Raw genomic sequence first — 20,963 nt, forward strand, 5'->3', positions numbered from 1 at the left:
ATTTTTGGAGGTTTTCAAGACCTGGCTAGACAAAGCTTTGGCTGCGATGATCTAGTTGGGGATGATCCTGCTTTGAGCAGGGGGTTGAATTAGATGACCTCCTGAGGTCCCTTCCAACTCTAACTTTCTATGATTTCTATTAGAAGGCTGTGGTGCTGAGGGAGAAGCAGAGCCTGGGTTGCCCCTCTCAGCGTCTGAAGAAAGACCACAGATTTTGGTTCATCTGTCTGTCGGTTTGTTGTTTGCACACCTGTTTGTTCTGTTGTTTTGTTTCTGGGGGGACAAGTTTGCCCCATGTAAAATACACTGCCTGGCAACTCAGAACACAGAGCTGACTGGCTTTGAGAAGGAATCTGGGTGAGTGACCTGCTTACAGTATAGACTGAATAGAGAAAATTAGTTGCCTTGAATGCTGCCCAAGACAGGGATGAGTGGCTCTTTTTAAACCTTTATACCCACAGCTGACCCAAATAAAGCTGTTTAAATACTGTTGCATCTTTCTCTGTTTCTAAATGTTCTGGTTTATCCTATCAGGATAAGAGCCTTATTAAAACTAGATAAGCTGATTCATGGCTGGGAGTTGAGTTGGCAAAAAAATTATACCTTTTAGGGAAAGATTTTGTAAAAGCAACACTGGACAGAACTAATAGTAAAAGTTCAAGACTTGTGCAGTTGGCCTAGGTGAGTTAGAAATGTGTGTTGGAAAATATTTTTTAATATAAGCATACTTCAGTTGTTATCTGGATATTATATTAAATCGGTTTTCCTTCCCCTTATCCCTTGATGGCAGGATAACTGATCACCCCTGTGATATCTGTGATCACCCCATCACTGATCAGTATGTACCCCAGGTTATGCACCGTGTTGGTCTAACACTTATTCCTGTTGGGATTTACAGGAGTACATAAACATCAAAATTAAATCAAGCTTGGTTTTTAGTACACTCCTTGTGGGAGTGGAGGGGTTGAATATTTTGATGGTACAGCTGCCTAAAATTTGAATAGGACAAATAGAATACAGCCATAAGCTAAAAAATCCAAGTAAAAAACCTTTCATCAGTTATTTATTTCCTAGAAGGTGAAAATGTACAGTATGAAAAACCCCTACTTATGGTTCCTGAAGTTTGGTATGGTAACATGGTTATGAGTAGATTTAAAGTTGGCATGTTTTAAACCTATGTGATTCTAAGTGGTTTAGGTTTAAAATCTATGGGTGCCTATACATGAGCCAGGAGACTATTGCAATGCACTGTAATTAACAGCACATGGGAACAGACTTGATTAATCAAGTCTGCTAGAAGTGTGGTAATTGCTGCACTTCAGCCAGCCGCTGCATCTTGTGTATTGCTGTCCCTGTGCTTCAAAATGGTGGCAGGGGCATTTTAACTACAGCTCATTTAACAAGCTTTAGGTAAAGTGGGCCCCCACTGCCCTTTTGAAGTGCAGGGATTCTGATACACAAGATGCTCCGGGCGCTTTAATTAGCACATGTAAAATGCCCTATATGATTCTAAATCAGGGGCGGGCAATTATTTGGGCCCGCAGGCCACATAGGCGATTCTGGGAAGCTGCTGCGAACCAGTCAGCACTCTTCCCTACTCCTTCCCAGAGCCTGCACAACCTGTGGCTCCTCCCTACCACTGCCAACAGTGCATACCACTGAACCCAGCAGGCCCCATGCCCACTCTGGGCTCACCCTAGTCAGAGCAAACCAGCTCAGTGTGGGTGGACAAGTCTGGAGCAGGCACGGTGTAGGTGGGCAAGTCTGGAGCAGGCACAGGGTGGACAGAGACTGCATCTGGGTTCTGACTGGTCAGGAACTGTCCCGCTTTGCTGAGCTGAGTCGGAATGGGTGTGGGGTGGGCTGGTGTTGGGGCTGTGTGCAGAGGTCTCTGCCAGTACCATAGGGCTGGGGCTAGTGCCGGCAGCAGCCAGAAGGAGCTGCCACTGCCTGGGCTGCCTCAAAAGACAGTGTAGCTGCAGAGCTACCCCAGCCCTGCTGCATGCCCAGGTGGGATGCACCATGAGCTGAACAGCACCTGGGCCAGGCAGGATTGAAGGACCCTCAGCTGTATTTTGACCACCCCTGCTCTAAATGGTTTAGGTTGGCACAATTGGCCAACTTCTCTTACCCACTGTGATAGGAACAGTGATAAGGACCACTCAGGTTAAGAAACAGTGTATTTAAATAAGAAGTGTTGCTTTTTTTGGCAGATTCCTCACCTTCTTTAGCAAAAGGGACCTAAAAGGATCGGTGAACTTCTCTGAGTCTTTCACAGTGTTGTTATTTTTCTGATCCCAGGAATCTGGGATTGTTGACAGAGGTGGAAGGTGGAGTTCATGAGTGGTCTGCTGGGAGAAATAGGAGTTATGTTAAAAAGGATGGGTCTGTATTAAATTAGCTCTCTTTATAATTTTGTGTGTTCAAAGCTGAGTGCTTGTACAACAGCACTTTTAAAATAGAGCTAAATAAAATAAAGTACCAGCGATGCAACAAATAGTCACATTAGACTTCAGGAAATTAGCTGCATTATCAATAAGTGGAGTACATGTTTGGATAACAAAAAAATATTTAATCTAATTTCTTGACTAAAAGCCACTAAGTCCATGTTTTAAAGTACTTGCTTCCTGGTGTTGTCTTAAGCTTTTGCTGCCAGTTGGAAACAGTATAAATACACATCCAGTTACTGACTTAATCATGGAGCTGCTATTTCTGTTGATAAATGCTGGACTTTTAATGCATCAGTTTAGCAGCATTGGAGACTGGGGTACTAAATGATATCCCTTATGTTCTTGTTGCACACTTCCCTTTTTTGCTTTTCAAGAAAATGGGAATCAAGTATTTTAATATGAATCTAATGTGGATCACAACTTTGGCATTGGTTCAGAAAGGAAGTCAGACTGATCACTAACACGAGTCTGGTAATATATTGAATGTACTAATTCAGTATCTCATGAATTTTTAAGTTGTAGAGGAAAATAAATCTTTTGGCTCCACTTAGCTTTGATAACTATTTATAGAAAACAAACAGCTGTCAGACTGGATAGATCATTTGTTCCCATTGTGAAGGGTTATCAATGTTAAGTGGAAATAATATAATGTAGAATTAATAATATAATGTAAAATTGTGGGTTCAGTTAAGGTTTGGCTAGGAATTTTTAATTGGATAGCTTGCTTCTATCAATTATGCATGCTGAAAGCTTCAAATATGTTTTAAGGCATCCAAGGCGCTCCTAATGGAGACAAATAGATTAAATATATTTTTTAGTTTCATTCATTGTTTGCTATCTTAAGGCTGAGTTTCACAGATTAATTGTAGTACATGTTGAATTCTATCATATTGGTGACTATAGGATGCTGTTTATTAGCTGGCAAGCAGACCAAAAAAAGCTAAATGAGCATTCCCCAACTGGAGTTATATCCACCAAGTATTAGAGAAAATGTCCTCTGGGGGCATTATTAGAAAGTAATAGTTTCTGCATTTTCATATAACTTTTCAGTAAAAAGTGTTAGTATTTGTGGGTGACAAGTATTTGTGGCTGGCATGTACACATCGGATGAGGCCCTTGCAACGATGATCTGACTCTTCAAGATTAGAGTACCTTGACATTACTTAAAGTGTTTTGTATTTGCAAATTCATAGGGTACCTTTTTAGCTCTGATTTATGGAACACTGGCTATCCCACTCTATTTTCATTCTCTGAAAAAAAATGGGAATGATCCCTTCCCCAAAACTCCAGTCTTCTGGTTAACTAAGCTCAGAGTACCGCAGGGTGACTCCCTTTCTGGCCTGTGTTTGGTGTTTGTCCTGGCCTCCTTTTATACTAGCTATGTACTGCTATTTTTGTTTTATATCAGTGATGTCATATCACTGTTTAATATAATTTTACATCTTATGGTTATCATTTTTTTTCTGTTCTTTTTGAGAGATTTTGATAAGTCTTCCTGAAAACCTGCAGAAACTGACTCTCCTATTTGATCTCAATACTTTAAAAAATGCATTGTGTAAAAAGTATGGTATTCTCTTTAACATTTCTTCAAAGCATCACCTATTTTAAAAAACCTTTGTTTTTCTGTTTCTTGACAAGAAGGCTGACTATGAACATAGTAAGACCATAAATGCCACACACACTTTCTCTGCAGCTTCCTGCTGTAGTGTAGTATGTATTTGTTTTTGCTTGCTTGTATCTTTGGTGAGGAGGAGTCTTATTTGCACTTGCTTGGTAAATAAAGACACCTTGTTTGAGTGAGTGAAGTTCTAGTCTTACTTTCTCATACTAGAAGACTGGTAAATATAGCTGGACTGGAATATAGTATTGGTAAATAGAATCCAGACATAGAAGTACTTAGTACTGTTCATCATTAGGATCAGAAGATGTAGAAAGATGTTACTCTTATCAAAATAGTTTGTCCTTCAGAGACATAATACATTGGCTAGGGAAAGCTGTTTCATAAATTCTCAATGTAACAAATCAATGGTAAAACTAGTTAGGATGAACTATTGTTTTGATGGTAACATACTATTCCAGAAAAAACAGTACTGCCCAGTACTAAATACAGCTAATGTCTAATTCTTTTGAACCTTCAGAGCTTTCTTACTGAAAAATATTCCCCCTAGCCCTGAGTGTTTCTCAAAGGACCCATTAAGTATGTGCAGATAATCTAATTATATGCATCCACATGGATTACATTTCCTTTCACTGAGTTCTGAGAAATAATTCACACTGGTGTTCTAGGTGTCTTGAAAATTACAATAGAAAAAGTACTCTCTCTTCTAAATGAGAGAAGAAGAATTTGGTAATTTTTGAGTGAGTCTGTTACAAGCATATTCTTAGTATGTACCATTCTGTAGAAGCTGGAAGGCATCTTGCTTTCTAATGCAAAACACATGATTCAGGAAAATGAATTTAAAATCTGTAAACAACTCCTCTTTTCTAAAGTAGTGTCTCAAATGAATTAACTGATAAGTAGTCTAGTAAGGCTGTTTAAATAGGACCTCTAAGTTTTCGTATAGTTAGATTTCAATGGAAAATATCCTATGCCCAAATGGGGGAACATTATGGCTTTCCCCTCTCATTCCAATCTAATTTTCTATTGTTGGGCTCTAGCAACCAAGGTATTTAATGAAGTTTAAAAAACAGAAGAGTTCAAGCGGAGTTTTGACTTCACCATGTTCTAGCATGGCATATCATGCCTGGAATTAAAAGGTGCTTTCCTTTGCAGTTTACATCAGTGGCAAAACTCCCACTGAGTTTTGGATCAGGCCAAAATTAATAAGAACTGTTCTCAACCTAAGAGGCTCGGTATCTCCTAGAACATACAAGGAGTTCAGCAGAATACAGGAGGCTGGTAAACACTGCTTCTCTACATTGTATGGCTTCAGTGTATTGTATGACAGCAGTGGCCACTGGGAAAGCAGGAGAGCACATAACTCTTGTATATAGTTCCTGCCAGAACCATGGGGCTTTTCTACAACAGCTGTGCCAGTGGGTATGCAGCGCATCCTGGGAGGTACCAGCTGCTAACAAGGCTGCAGAAGGTGCGGGCACATCTGCAGGCATCTTCCTTCAGCTGCTGGGATGTGATAGAAGCCTCTTTTTGCTTACAGAGCTTATATTGACCTATTTGCAAAAAGGAGGAGCTGTGACTAGGGATGAACTCACAGTTTTGCCAGAGGGAAGAGACAGAAAGAGAAGGGACTAGAGAATCTAACCACTTGTTTTTTTCCAATATTAAATTATTTTTAGAAGGCTCTCTTATAACACACAATATTGCTGAAGCGGCAACAGCACTTGACAAATTTCTAATAAGTGTCTGTGCTCACAATAGTTATATTGAGTTCCTCATAAGTATGCCCTGATCCATGTCTAGGGCTATGATGATACAGATAGTTATACTGACTCCATCACAGAGCTGTGTTTGAAGTTAGGGCCAGGGGTGTAGAATAGGTGCTGGGTTTGCAAATTTCAAAGGGAGGGTCCAATCATTCCCCCAGAGACTATATTATTTAACAACAGAATATGTATGGTTCATTCCCCATCCTCTAGAAACATTTATCTAAGATTTGAACTATTTCTGCCAGATTTGATTTAGAAATCTCTAGAAAGTGAATTCCATAAAAGAAACTGATACAAGAAGAAAATAACTAAAATCTTGCAACCATTTTCTGTGCTGGGATCCTAACATGCTCCCAGGTGCTCTTCCAGCATCTCTGGGTATGGTGCACAAGGGAGCCAGCTATGACATAGTTCTAATATTGGTACCTTATTACCTATTCCCTTCTTTTCTCTTATCTCCATATTTTTTTTTACTTTGGTCATACGTTAGTATTTATTTACTCCCTTGCAGCATTTTCCTACTGAAGCTTGCAGCCGCCATATCACACTGCATTCAAGCACAGGAGCATTTTACATGGAGCCATCTGCAGAATTAAATTGACTGCTATCCCATGTGAGAAGGGTTCAACCTCACAGTTGGTAGGATCAAGGTCCGTAGTCACATTTTCAGAAATGAAAATATTGGCATTCATTTATTTTTTCCTTAAAACAGTAGTCCTCAAGCTGCATGTATGTAGCAATTTCGGCTGCTATGTGGATCCATTTAAAGTAATAGTATCAGAATAGAGTCGCAATGACATGGATTACAATTATGAAGACATAACCGTACACTGAGTACTTCTGAGATTTTATGTGCAGCATATTACATCTCAGTCAAAGAAATTTTAAGTTTTTTCCTTAAGAGGAATTGGACTGAGTTAACTGTCCCTCTTAAATAGAAGAGAAGATCATTTTAGAAGTGAAGGTACAAGTCTGAGATTTAAAAGAACTGGCTTCTATGTCAGGTTTTGCTACAAATTGTCTGACTTGACAAGTCACTCAATGCCTTAAGCATTGATATTATGATGATGATAGCGATGTCCAGAAATTAAAAAAAAAAAAAAGAAAAGAAAAAAGCTTCCATATTTTATTTGGAGGAGCTAGAGTGCAGGGTTGCTTCATTTCTAGATTAAATTTAAAGAGTGACATTAACTTGCTGTTTCTTAACCATCTCTCTCTGCTCTGCCCTTGCTTGTCAGTTTAGCCCCTTATTCAACAATCAGATTTCAGATTTTTTTTAATCCAAGCACAGCTCCTTTGACTTCAGTATGATTCCATGAAAACTCCCTAAATTTAGTGTGACTTCAGGATTGCAGCCTTAAATTGTAAATTCCATGGGATAGGGCCTGGCACAATTTGAAGTGTCCCCTTATACAGTTCAGGTATTCTGACTGAGGTTACAGAGTTGCCGTTCTCTTTAAATGGCTGTGTTTGTGGAGTCAGCTGCAAATTGTCAGAGCTCTCTCTCTCTCTCTACCAGAAGAAAGGCGTTTGTGCCCGAAAACTTGCAAAGAACAATTTTTCCAACTATTTAGTTGGTCTAATAGAAGACATCACGGCTACCCAAAGAACCTGTCTGCCTACCTCCTTAGACTAGCACGCCTACAACCAACCAACCGCCCCTAAAAATTGGTGAGGATCCCGAGCTGAGGAAATGCCTGCAGATGGGCCTGCTTTATTTAGATGCGTTTTCCTTCCTCCGTTCCTTCTCCCTCAGCTGGTCTCTAAGTTAAAGCAGTCCTCTCTTCTTATTCCAGTCCAGTCTCGGCAAGCTAGAACAGGGGTGAACCTCTAGCCCAGTGACCCTCAGCCAGGGGGCATGGTGCCCTGCAGGCATTCACTTGAGCTCCTTTCAGGCAGTGTTTGGCACTGAACTGTGGTTCACAGGAATCCACTCTCAGATTTCGGAGGGGCGCGTTGAGAGACACTCTGCCCAGCCGTGGTCTTTCTGAGCTCTTGGCTAGACAAGAGCCACTCTGGTGCCAATTTTTTTTTTCCGGGAGTCAGAAAAAGTGAGAAGTCTGAGCCGGCATTGCCTGAGCGGGGATCGGCTATAAGGAAGGTTGAGAGCCGCAGCGCTGTGGCCCGCTCGCTCCTCCTCAGACGGGGCTGAGCTGCAGCGAGTCGGCGGCGGCTCCGGTCCCTGTCGCTGAGGGGACCGGGCCGGGCCGGGGAAGGGAAGAGCGGCCCGCAGGGGGCGCGATCCCGAGTCCCGCTCAGCTGCCGGGCTGGAGGCGAGGGCGGTGCCGCCCGCGTCCGGCTCCTCCCACGCCACGCGGGCCGGCCCGGGGGAGGAGCCGGGCTGGGCCGGGCTGGGCAGAGCAGGCGGCGGCGGCGATGCTGGGGCTGGCGGCGGCCGCGGGGGGAATGACCAACAGGTAAAGCACCAGCGCGGCTGCCCGGCTGCAGCCGCCTCCCGCCGCCAGGGGCAGCGGCAAGGGCCCGGGTGGTGGCCCGCGGGGCGCTGCGGGCCCAGCCGGGGCGGGCGGGAAAGCGCGAGGGAGCCCGGCCGGCCTTGCGGGGAGCGCGCGCGCGCGCTTGTGTGTGTGTGCTTGTGAAAGTGGGTGCGTAGGAGTGTGCGTGTATGCGTGCAAGAGTGTGGGAGTGGGCGTGTGTGTGTTCGCGTGTGGAAGTGGGTGCGTGTAAGTGTGCTTGTGAGTGCATGCGTGTGTGGCCATGTGCGTGTTGGCATGTCAACGTGCGTGTGTCCTTTTGTGTCAGGTTTCCAGGTTGTAAGCCTGGTGGTCTAGAGGCAAAAAGCAGTCAGGACTTGTGGCAGAGGTGATATCTTTTATTTGACCAGCTAGAGCATGGGAGCGCGCCTGTGCTTGTGCATTGACTCCGTGTGTGAGCATGTGCTTGTGTAAGGGGGAGTGTGTGTTCTTATCTGAGCATGGGAGTGTGTGCACGCTTGGGGGGGCTGTGCATGTGCTCACAGGAGCATGTGCTTTTGTGAGTGCTGTGCATGTGTGCGCACATTTGTGTGCATCTGTGCTTGTGTGAGCACATGTGCTTGTGTGTATGTGTTTTTGTGAGCCTGTGACTATCTGCTTGTGTGAGCCTGTGTGCGTGTGTCCATGTGTGTGGGAGTGTGGGCATGTGACTATGTTTGGCAGGGTGTGCTGGCATGTGAGTGCATGCCCTTGTGTGGGCATGGGAGTGTGTGTGTGTGCCTGTGCTTGTGCAATGACCGTGCTTCTGGGAATGTGTGTGCTTTTTTGAGCGTGTGCTTGTGGGTGGGGGATGTGCCCTTGTATGAGCATGGGAGTGTATGCCTGTGCTTGGGAGTGTGCTTGCATGAACATGTGCTTGTGTGAGTGTGTGTTTTTATGCACATTTTTTTTGAGCCTGTGAGCACCTGCTTGGGTGTGCATGTGTGCTTGTGTGTACACACATTCATGTGTGACCATGTGTGTGTGTAAATGTGTGCATGTGAGAGTGTGTGGGGCTGGGTGTGCTGATGTGTGTGCGTTTGTGTCCTTGTGTGAGCATGGGAGTGTGTATGCATTCACATGTGCATTGTCCATGCATGTAGGCTTACGTGTGCTCATGTGAGCATCTGCTTGTGCAAGGGGGGTGTATCCAAGTCTGAGCATGGGAGTGTGTGTGTGTGCTTGTGTGAGCACATGTGCTTGGGTGCATACATTTTTGTGAGCCTGTGAACACTTGCTTGGGTTTGCACGCACATGTGTGTGTGTCTATGCATGCACATGATCTGGGGTGTCAGCCCAATGCAGGTGTGGGGTTGTGGCAGTCAGCACCCAGCAGGGGATGCCAGGCCCTGGTACCCTGTTTGTTCCTCCCCTCTGTGGGGTGGGGGCAGGATGATGTTGCTGGCAGGGTCTCTGGGCACACCTCTCCAAGGCATGCCTTTGGGCTCTGGTCCCTTCCCCCCCTTTTGCCATCAGCTGGTGCTACAAGTCAGGCAGTAGGCAGGGCAGGGTGGCACCTTAAAGGCTAATCTGTTCAGAGATGAAGGAGCTTTCATAAGCCGATATATTGTCCAGGTACTCTGGTTGCAGTTACCAAGTTGCCATATCTTTAAATGGCTGTGTTTGTGGAATCAGCTGTAAATTGTCCAGGGTCTTAAGGTGAGGGAAAGTAGTCCAGATAAATGTGCCCGCAGGAAGCAGACAAATTGGGAGCAGTGAAACGTCCCCTGAAACAGAATAGAGTCTGAGTGGTGATGCTGGGTCTGGCGTTTCAAGGCCAAAGAGCCTGGGAGAGTTGGGAACTCCAGAAGAATCCTGACACAGGAAGTTGGACAGGAGAAAAAAGAGAGGTCTGCTTTAATTTGGAGACCAGCTGAGGAAGAAGGAAAACTGGTCCAGCAGGAGAGACCCGCTCTGTGATTTGAAGTTCAAGGCCTATACAGGAGGGGGAGATGGCGCTTCAGGGAACTCTGACCCAAACCAAAGAAACAGTTAAGATTGGTGGGGAAATGGAGATATGGAAATGCCTGCAGATAGACCTGTTTTATTTAGATGGGTTTTATTTCATTTCTCACACATACTGAAAGTGGGGAACCTCTAGTCCAGTGATTCACACAGGGTGTTGAGTCCACAATTGCTGAAATCTGTGTCAATGAACTGGATGAAAAGCTCTTGTAGGAGCCCACACAATTCTTGGCAGCCTGAAGGTCAGCTGGGAGGAAGTTTCTGCAGTGCAAGACAAACATAACGTGCCCCCGTGGGAAGACATGGGTGGCTCGTGCCGTGCAGAAAGTGGGTGGTGCTACAGCCTAGAAAAGCTTACACCTTTCTGAATTCATGAGTTTTTAAGGTGCCATCCTGCTCTGCCGTCATATGAACAGTCAGATGAACTCCCTCTTTCTAAGCTGTAAGTCCTGACAGCAACATCCCTGTAAAACAACATAGGAGCTACACAATGTGAATCAGTGATCAGACTGATCAGCAGCTGGCAAGTTATGCTGACTGGAGTTTGTAGTCTCTGGTTGCATGTCTGCTGCATTTCTAGTTCCAGTGTCAGCCAGATGTAGGGGTCCATCTGGCTTCATCGTAAGGTACCATTTAACTTGCGCTAAAGCTATTCATACAAGGTTGGAATTCAGGACCACACTTGGGATATACCTTGAGCTAACATGGGCAGCAGAAGTAACCCCCTGTTTATGTAAGAAGCTCAGGTCTGGCCTACAGTACAGAGTTCTGCTAGCAGAGGTGTCAGCTAAGGTGAAGTGAAATTAAAAGATCCTCCCCCACAGGCAATGTATGTTTGTCAGTAGACCCTGCCTCCCTCTGCTGCATACAGCTCTACTACTGCGGGGTGGGAGGGTTGCCGGCTTCGCTTCTCTGGATGGGGAAGATGGAGTAGCTAAGCCAGGGGTGAGCAAAATGTGGCCCGCCAGCTCATTCTATCTGGCCCACAGGGCCCCTAAAAAATTTAGAAAATTAATATTTATCTGCCCCTGGCTGCCTGTCATGCAGCCCTCAATGGCTTGCCAAAACTCAGTTTGCAGCCCTCTGCCCAAAATAATTGCCCACCCCTGAGCTAAGCCAACAGAAAAGCCTCCTGTGCTGTAGCCAAGCCTTGACGCTTTGGTCTTTGCATACTGTTTGCATGGGTGCTGGTTCCCAGCCTAGTCACACTCTCAAACAGCATGGAAGTGTGCAAAAATGGTCTTGTCAGGAGCAGCTCCTGGAAGGGACCAAGTAAGGATTGCTGTTCAGAGCATTTAGATTGCAGGGGAAGTGGGGGATTGAGGTGAAAGAAAGGTGGTTGGACACTGCAACACGTTACTTCCCCAAATCCCATCCTCTCCAGTGTAATGACTGCCAAGTCCAGCATGACAGTTCCAGCTGGCTTGAATGAAAGGATCGAAGCCAAGAAAGTAGCATTTATTTCTTCTGCATTCCCTGACTTAGATATACTACATTCTTGTCCACTCTGCTCATTGGGAAGGAAGAGATAATAAATAGGGCTGCATGTTTCATATGTTACTTACCGTTAAACCTTTTAGTATAGAGATTTTTTTAAGCCATTATATTTTCCCAGAAGTTCCTTGCAAGTATTTAAATGCTAGCGTGAACTAAAAAGGTGCCATAAAAATACTGTATTTAAACATTTCAAATCACTCACGTTTCTACTTCTTGTAAGACATCTTCATGAACTTAATCTCCCCATTCCAGAATACAAACATGGTGAGGCCCAAAGCAAAAATTGAGAGGATGCAATTTACTTTTGTTAAAAGAAATCTGTTAAATGTTTGAAAGGAAAGCACAGAAGAACTATTTATCATTCAAGTACTATAGATGTAAAATGTGATATTTTAAGCATTTATATATCTTCTTGCACTTTTTTTCCTGCTTTTGCTGAAGTTTCCTCTTCAAATAGACTTTCTGTTTATCTAGGCAGCTTCTTTGTACTGTAATATTTAGAAGTATAATCGTCCACATCAGGGGCTGAATGAGTAGCATAGGGCTGGCACATAGGGTTGGTCTGTGGGCCGAATGAGTGGCACAAGGGCCCATTAGTGAGCCTGATCTAGTGCACAGGGTTGTGTCACCTGTCTGGAAATTGGGTGGTAGGGTGAGCAGTGGTAGGGTTAATTACCGTGAATCTTGGTAATGCTGCCAGTGGTCCCACACTGTCAAATTTGCAGACTCATGGGGAGCCCCAGGGGCTGGATGATGTGGCTCCACAGGCCAGATACCGTCACCCTGATCCATGTCATTGTTGAGACATGACAGTGTAGTGTACGTTGGTGTTGTCCCTATGTTTGTGGCAAAGAAAGAGCCCCAGTGTTAAATAAGATCAGGCTGGTCATCTTGAAAATGATGATCTAAAATACCTAGATGAATAAGGTAAGTTTTCTATTCTTGTGTGATGAATTTAGTGGCACAGTTTAGTTGGCACATAAAAACACAAGCTTGACTGCTTGTCAAACAATAAATGTCAAAGAAAATTATGGGTTTTCTGTTGGACACAGGAATGTGTTCAATATTGTTTATAAGATATCTCTATCCAACAGAGCTTTCTGTTTTAATAAGACACTAATTTAATTAAACCACCACATGGTCTGATTCATGTAATGGGACTATTTCCTGTGTATATTTTGCAAGTAGATGAACATTTGCATTTTGAGAAGTTAACAGTGATGGATTATGACAAAGGATAAAAGGTTGTTTCAGTCATTGCCTAGTGTTTTCAAGTTTTGCCTATTTTAAGAGGCTTTTTAATTAAATATTCCAGATTTGTAATAACATAATTTTGAAATTGCTACATTATTATGTAACAGTCTTTTTGTAATAGGCAACAATAGTTAATGCAATATGTAATTGCAAGGCCTAAAATCTGAAGGAATTTAATGGAGGCTAAATGTGTTTAAAAGATTTTTTAAATAGTCTAAAGCTTTTCTTCTCTTCCCTTCCCAACTACTAGTTCCTCAGATATTGGGCTTTTTTCTCTAAGAAAAGGGAGAGGGCAATTTTGTTTTGTTATTCTACTTCACTAGTGTCGCCTTTGTTTACGCTGGAACACCCAGACACATTTTAATGGATTATGAGACTGTTCTGGGCAATTATTTTTTTCATGTTTTTCAAGATGGCCAGTCTGATCGTGTTTGACAGCGAGGCTTTTTCTTTGCCCATGCAGCGAGGACAGCACCAGTGCACGCTGTACTGTCCTGTCTTGGCAATGGTGTGGAGACTCTACTGTTTCAGGAAGTAGACCGGTGAAGTCTTCTGCTGAGGCTGCCAGTACATGAACCAGCTGTGTTGTTCTACATGTTCATTGAGACGTGAACCAGGTCAGGGCTGATCAACTGGCAGCCTGCAGGTTGCATTCAGCCTCCAAGGACCCCTGAGCCCCTGTCCTCCCATTCCACATGCTCCTCACGCACCCCACAGTTCCAACTGTGGCTGCTGCCCCTGGAGTCTCCAGGCTCCATCTCCTTCCTCCAGCAGCCACCTCCTGCCTCTGCCCCTGCAGGGTAGGGGGGTATGGTACAGCTTGCATGGCCAAGGGAGCTGACGGTTAAAGGGGACCTGGGGACCCTGCATGATGCGGGAGTGTTGGCTTGGTGCAGGGAGTGGGGTGCCTGCCCTGTGATGTGGAGGATGCACCGTGCAGCATGGCATGTGGCCTATGCAGCACATGGCCCCTGGTCACTTGGAAGTTGGGCAGCCCCGAACTAAATTATCATGTACTCATTGCACAGTAATTAATTTTGGGACAAAGTCAGCTCTGAGTCCCCACTTGCAGACATCTGTGTAAATGAACTGGAGGAAAAACTCTTATAGAATCCCACATCATTCTTGGCAGCCTGAAGGTCAGCTGGGAGGAAGTTTCTGCAGTGCAAGACAAACATAGCATGTCCCCCTGGGAAGACATGGGTGGCTGGCGCCGTCCAAAAAGTGGTGTGCTGGTCAGGCAGGGGCCAATGGGATGTGCTGACTCAGGATGTCCCTTTGGCAACTTCTGCTGGCAGAGCTCGCATGTGGGACGCTAACTGCAACTTGAATAGATCTTCAGAGGCTCAAACAGCAATGCTCACTTCTCCTTGGGATGAATCCCTTGTGTGACTGAAGGAGAGACTTTGGCACTACAGAGTCTTGTGTATCAACTAGTAGTAATCCTGAAGTGACTGTTTAATGCTAGAGTTGCCCAGTCCCCTTGCTTGTGCCTTCTCTATTTTTTTTAAAAATAGGTGTGTATATATATATATATATATATATATATATATATATATATATATATATATATATATAAAAAGAAGAAACCATATGCTGTTACAAAATATTTTGAGAAAACGTCTTTCTGTCGTTCCTATCCATGTTGCTGTCAGAACTGTTGTGTATTAATCTATGAGTAAGAAAATAGAGCGCTGTGAATATTTTAAGTGACCGGGTCTGTGAGTTGAAACTGCTATATAACTCTGAAGGCTGCTTAGAAACTCTCATACAAATGTATTGATCTAACTTAGTAAGAGGTTCTGAAAAGAATGAGCAGAGAAACAATAACTGGCTTCTGAGGCAAGAACTTCTGGGCATACACTTGACAGGCTATTATTTGCTGACAGTCTTGTTCCCTGTAGTAAGTCTTTTTATATCAGAACTGGTAGATAGCAGATCAAAGCACTATGAAGAGTTAAGAAGAGTATTGAGTCCTGCAAAAATGGCTGGAGGAAAGGTTGCCAAGAGCTGGCCAGAGGGTGGGCGGTGAGGCTGATACAGAGGAAGGATGTATAGAAGAGTCTGTAGAAAACATGTTTTGCTGGCAGAGCTGGTCAGGAACTTATTGATGAAACATTTTCTTTCTTTGATTTTTTGTAAATCAAAACTTTTTGAGAGAGAAGGCAGGAAAACAAGTATTCTTCTCAGCCCTACTTCTAGGTTCTCTAAGTCAAAGGTATTTAGGTATCTGATAAGCAGGTAGACAGGCTATTTTACTTTTTTGTTATGTATGTCTTTTGTATGTAAGTATGTTTTCTCTGAAATACTGCTGTTTTTAAATTAATGGTACTTTGCTCTATGGAAGCAGTTTAGTCACTAATTACCACTGTCATAGACCTGGAGGGCATGGAACTGCAGTATCTGGACATGTCAAGGTCTGCTTAGGTAATGGTGGATAATAAGTAGGCCAATGCAATCCAGAGCCCAGTTTCAATGTAAAAAAATAATTTGGTTCAGTCTTGGGAAATTGATGATGTCCCAAGACAAAGATGGAGTATATTTTGGGAAACAGAGGTGCTGTTTGTCCTGTGGCAGTCCTGCATAGTGACTTTCATGTAGGCTCATGATGGCCATTTTGGGTATGTATTGGCAACAATCAAAATAGTGGGGGGTTTGTTAGGGTTTTTTTCACATGCTTGCACTGTGCTCCAGATCTAATAGCCATAGAAGTCTATGCTTGTTTCTCAACTCTGCATCTAACGTACATTTATGTAGATAGTAGCAACCAGTGCTTTTTTGCATTTTGACAAGTGTTCTACTGTTGGTATAAATAGAAAAAAAGTCATTGTGGTCTGCTGTTGTTGGAAAGTAGGAGTCAGTGAGTCTTCTAGGAGTCAGTGAGGATGCTTGCTGTGATTTGCCTTTCAAAAAAACCCTTTTTTTTTCATCATAATGTTTTACAGACAAACCCGCAAGTAAAATGTTGAACAGAGAAAGCAAGGCCAGTATCCAGCCCATTTTACTTTATTAGAAAAGGTCAGCACAGTGCATTGCTTTTTTTTTAAATTCTTAATATCAGAGGGGATGGTAAACTGCAAACTCAGGGACCTTTTATTATCATTGGCTGTTGAATGTATTCTAGGGGGCTGTTATGAATGAGGCAGTGCTATCATGCTGCACCTACATATTTTTTTTAGAATTGGCTCTGCATGCTTATTACAAATAATCAGTTAATAGCACATATTATATTGATCAGAGCTTGCATAGTTAACACATCCCTTCAAGTTGCAATAAATATTTATTATCAGAGCACTTAGGGCAAGCTTTTTACCTCTTGCAATTGTGGTTTCATGCTGAGTGTGTCATGTTAGAAATGTTTAATTTTTTCTGATTTAGATTACATTGTTTAGACTTGTCACCCTCTGTAATGTGATCTGCTTTATTTTTTTTCCGTGTGGCTTATGTTAAATGTTGTTAATATTAAAAAAAGCATGGTGTATGAGGTGAGATAAAAGCAGCTTTAGTGACAGAGGAAAGGGGTACATACGTAAGGCCTTTCTATCACAACAAGTGCTGCTCATTGGAAAAATTGAAAGTTGTAACCTGTTTGTGTTGATAAGTACAGTATTATACCTCAGGACCGTGGGGCTTTTTGCGCTTTCCTCGGCAGCTCAGACACCAGTTTATTAACTGAATCATTGATCTCTTCTGATGTAGGTATTTCTTTGTGTTCCTAGACTTAGTATAGAAATATAAAATAACTTCACTCTCCTTTAAAAGTTTCCACCAATTTTAAATCTAATATTTTTGCTTTTAGGCAAGAACATCAAAAAGCAGCATGAGAAAGTTGCTTTATTATTCCCAGTATTGCTAATCCCCAAACATAAAATATTCGTGATTCTGAGCCTAAGAAATCATGGAATTTGGTTTAAAAGCCACAAGATTTTTCTTCACATTTTTCTTCTGGCTTATAACCTTTCAGGTGCACTTGTTTCATGTTTTTAGTCATGTCTGAACAACTGGAATGACTAGAAACCTTTTTTCTTTTTAGAGAAAGCTGAGACTTTCAGGCAGCCCACTGATCACAGCAACTTGAACTGTAAGAAAATCAACAGATATTATGAGCTGCCTAACAAAATCACAAAAAGTGGCAACACTGTTTCTACTATTTGTAGTTTCCTTGTGGTTTGCATTGCCATAATAGGTTTTCTGCAAACCTTTGGCAAAATGATCCTCTAATTCAGTTCTGTTCCTAAAGTTTTTTATTGTTTTGTTTTTTAAACTTTGCTTAGTTTTTTAATTGGTTGGAAAAAGCTATGTCTGAAGACTGGCAAAATGCTGTATTTTGTCCAGCTGGCTTTATTTAACTCTGTAGTCTAGAGCTGTTCAACTTCTGAGTGTCCGGGAGCTGCAAACCCTACGGCCACACGCCATGTTGTGCAGACTCTTCTCCTCCCCCAACCTGGCACTGCTGTGACCACGTGTCCCCTGCCCCCCACTGCATCATTGAATCACGTGGGCCCCCTGCTGTACTGTGACACACCTCATAGTCCCACCATGTCATACAGCAGGCAGCCCCCTGGCCACAGACCTCCTTGGCCCCATGGGGCACTGCACTTTATCCTCAGGAATAAAGTGGGGGCAGGAAGTGGAAGTTTGAGGAAATTGGGAGCTCAGAGACTCCAGTGGCAGCAGCAGAAGGGTAATGGGAAGAGCAGTGCCAGTGTTGGGGGGTGCAAGTCAACCCATTGAGGTCCCTGCTGTAGTCCATTATGTGTGATAGTTCATTCATTCATCTCATCAGCTGGAGAATCTTTGTGAGATACCTCAGACTGAGGACAAGAGCCTGTTTGATGGGTATTTAGGAACCAAGTGAACCTCTTGTCTGCAATCTCAAAACAGAAATTTGTGACCCATTAAGATAATTCAAATGATGTGTATTTGAGTATTACAGGGGTGCTTCATATTGGCTCCATCATTAGGGCTGTGTGCTAAAATTGGCTGAAATTGTGGTATGAGTTCCTGAATTTTTGGTCCAAAGCCATCCCAGAGGGTGAAGTTTTATGTTCTTTTAATTTTTTATGTAGATAGATTGGCTTCTCTACATACATTTTTAATAAGTAGCTTTTGAATTTAGACTTTGGCTGAAATTTGTCTTTGGTCCTGTTTTTTCATCACTGCTGATTTTGTTTTGTGTTGTTTGTGTTTTCTGTTTTGTAAAAACACAGACCATCTACATAAAATGAGGTTGGATGGTGGACCCTGATTAGATTTGTAGCAAGTGTGTTGTTTTTTATTTTATTTAAAATGTTGCACTTTAAGCTCATTTTTAGCTATTATGTATCTCACAGCTGAAAATATTTAGGTGTTGCACACAAGCCTCTTTCCCAAAGCTCCAAAGACAAAGGAGTTTCAGGTGCTGCCGCCAAAAGGAGTAGAAAGTGTCTTGACCACAGATGACGACACCGTCATCTGAGATAGGTAGGGTGTACTACATGCTAATAGGAGAACACTTAAAACCTGTAATCATGACATGAACTTTAGGTATTGTTTTATATGACCTCCTTGTATGAGTGTATTGTTTTAGTGGTGGAATAAACAACACAGAGAGCTCAATAACCATAGATAAGGAGCCTGCCAGCCAACATTTGGAAAGCGATTACAGAACAGTGGTACACATCCGGGTCCCAGGCTGAAGCAACACGACTGTTAGAATAGTCCTGGGAAATAAGAAGGTACAAGCACACTAATAGTTAAAAGTTTTTCTCAGTGAGTGAGGGAGAGATCACATGCACACATGCATGTGTGTGCCCACACAGACACGCATGAACAATCTCTGGAGGAGTTCAAAAGACTTAGATCTTTCCCCAGTTCTAGGGAATAGTCAGTGTTATGGAGAGGCAGGAATATTTATAGACTGGTTTGTTCTTTATTATGTGGCTTTTTCTGGGATGCTTTTGTTCTAAGTCGTACTTTAAGAAGGCTACTTAGTTATGGATACCACTGTCATAGTTTTAGAAGGGAATAAAAGTACAGACACGGAAGAGAAATCAGATCTGCTGTGGTAATCATAGCTAGTACAAGGTGACTGCAGCCTCAAGCCCAGTCTGAGAGTGGGTGAAAATTATGAATTGATAAATGGTAGGAATGGCTGCACTGGAATAGTTATGATTGAGAATGTGGCAGAATTAATTTGCTGGCGTGAACTTTTCAAAGGGTTGCTGGATGTAGATAGCTGTGGCAGACTCGTGTATAGCAGTGAACTGAATGCAATAGAGCTGATGATTACATGTGCTGTAAGGAAAGATTTAGGTCAGAATTGAATTCGCAAAGTAACCACTGCTTACAAAGCAGTTGTAAGCGAATGTTTACAAATCACTGCATGCTTAGATTTGAAACCTGACAGACTCAAGTTGTAAGTTTTGATCTTTTTTTTACGTGGAAATACATGGAACAAACAGGTAGTTTGTGGGGCCCTGGGGAAGGGAGTGTAATACTTAGAAAATGTGCTTTCACATTGTGGCTAACTTGAATGCAGAAAGACCAAACAGATGATGGATAACTACATTCTCCTAAAATACACCTGTGCTGTACTGTGCTTTCCTGTTTGTTTGGGGTTTTTTTGCAAGTGCTGTACTTTAGAAACAAAAGCATTTTAGCAAGGGGCATTTTAGTAAGGGTTTGCAGTAAGCTTATTTGGAGCCCAAGTGCAGTAACTTTTCAAGTGAGTGTTTTTAATGTGAAATTTCTGTGGTGGTTTTAAACATCATAGGAAAAACAGGAGTGGCACGTGGTGGGGAAGATACATTTTTTGCTATGAAACATTTCTGGAAATTTTATTGAATTCAGACTTTTTCAAAGTGTTTATATAAATGCAAGTCTGCCATTTATTTGCTTTTACAAGAGACTAGTATTGCTCTAATTATGCTAACAATAAATTGAATAGGGTACTTCTAAGGTGACATTGCTTAAAAAAAGGTTAGCTTTTAAAACCTTTGTTATGTCAGTCATATTTCTTTCCTTTATTAGCCCACTTCAGGAAGTGAGAACATTATTTTGGCTTGCCATGTCTTAGTCAGATCTTTGTGTGAAGAAATATCTGGAGATGTTTGTTTCAGAGAGGTTCCTGTTTTGCTATTGGAGGACTGAGCTGAGAGTGCTTGTATACTTTAGGAGATATGCAAACTTTCCCATAGTTCCATGCCTGTAGAGAGAAAGAGATTACCATTTGAAAACCACAGGAAAACATGAGGATGTATACAAAGAACAATTTATATTTTAAATAAGTTTTTTTGCTTTAAATTAGAGGGCTCTGTTGATTTACAAATACAGGGTATCTAAGCAATTTTTAAGGATAATTGCCTTCAGTTTAAAAAGATCAGAATTAGTAGTAGTTTAACATCACCAGATACTTTTATTTTTAAAGAAAATGGTGAAAGGAGAAGCTTTCTTTAAAAAAAAGCAATTATAATAATGACACCTGTCCTTGTCACTTTCTGAGCCCGATCCTCCATTGGCTTTTCTTTGGTGGGGTTTTTTAAATGAGTGTCGAGCGATACAGCAGCTTTGAACTTTGTACACTCAGTCCTCTGTCCTCCCACTGGGGTCACATTAGGATCATGAGACCTAGACATCAAAGAAAAAATTCCTTGTGGTCCTCTGTTGAGCTAAGTTTTGGGGGTTTTTTTAATGGAGGGGAGGGGACAGGATAGATTAAAACCCCTTTTCCATAGTGACTCAGCATAGATCCATTGAGAATTGTGTGAGATCAGTGAATATAGAAACCACTGTTGACTGGAACAGGAAATAATAGTTCAAAATTGCTGATGAGTAAAACAGAAAAGTTTTCCAGAGGGGCAGCCTTCAGTTATTACAGCCACTGTTGTTGAGAAGAGAGCATCTGTACTACTTTAGGTAGGGGTACCACCTGACTTTAGGTACTTTCACTATTCGCGTA

The 20,963-nt window shown here is 42.5% G+C and overlaps 1 protein-coding gene across 2 annotated transcripts in view; it reads left to right on the forward strand.

The window, feature by feature from the left end:
* Positions 1-8,146: 8,146 nt before the first annotated feature.
* Positions 8,147-20,963, forward strand: part of LIMS1 (LIM zinc finger domain containing 1) — a 121,916-nt gene continuing 109,099 nt past the window's right edge. Inside the window, exon 1 of one of the 2 annotated variants that reach the window (XM_019485006.2) lies at positions 8,147-8,254. In XM_019485006.2, the coding sequence (XP_019340551.1) occupies positions 8,214-8,254 (41 nt within the window). In that variant the 5' untranslated portion in view covers positions 8,147-8,213. Of the gene's footprint in view, positions 8,255-13,515; positions 13,642-20,963 lie in introns of those variants that run through there. The other variant, XM_019485007.2, reaches the window with a different exon arrangement.

This window comes from Alligator mississippiensis, chromosome 1, assembly GCF_030867095.1.
Source record: "Alligator mississippiensis isolate rAllMis1 chromosome 1, rAllMis1, whole genome shotgun sequence".
Lineage (NCBI taxonomy): Eukaryota > Metazoa > Chordata > Crocodylia > Alligatoridae > Alligator > Alligator mississippiensis.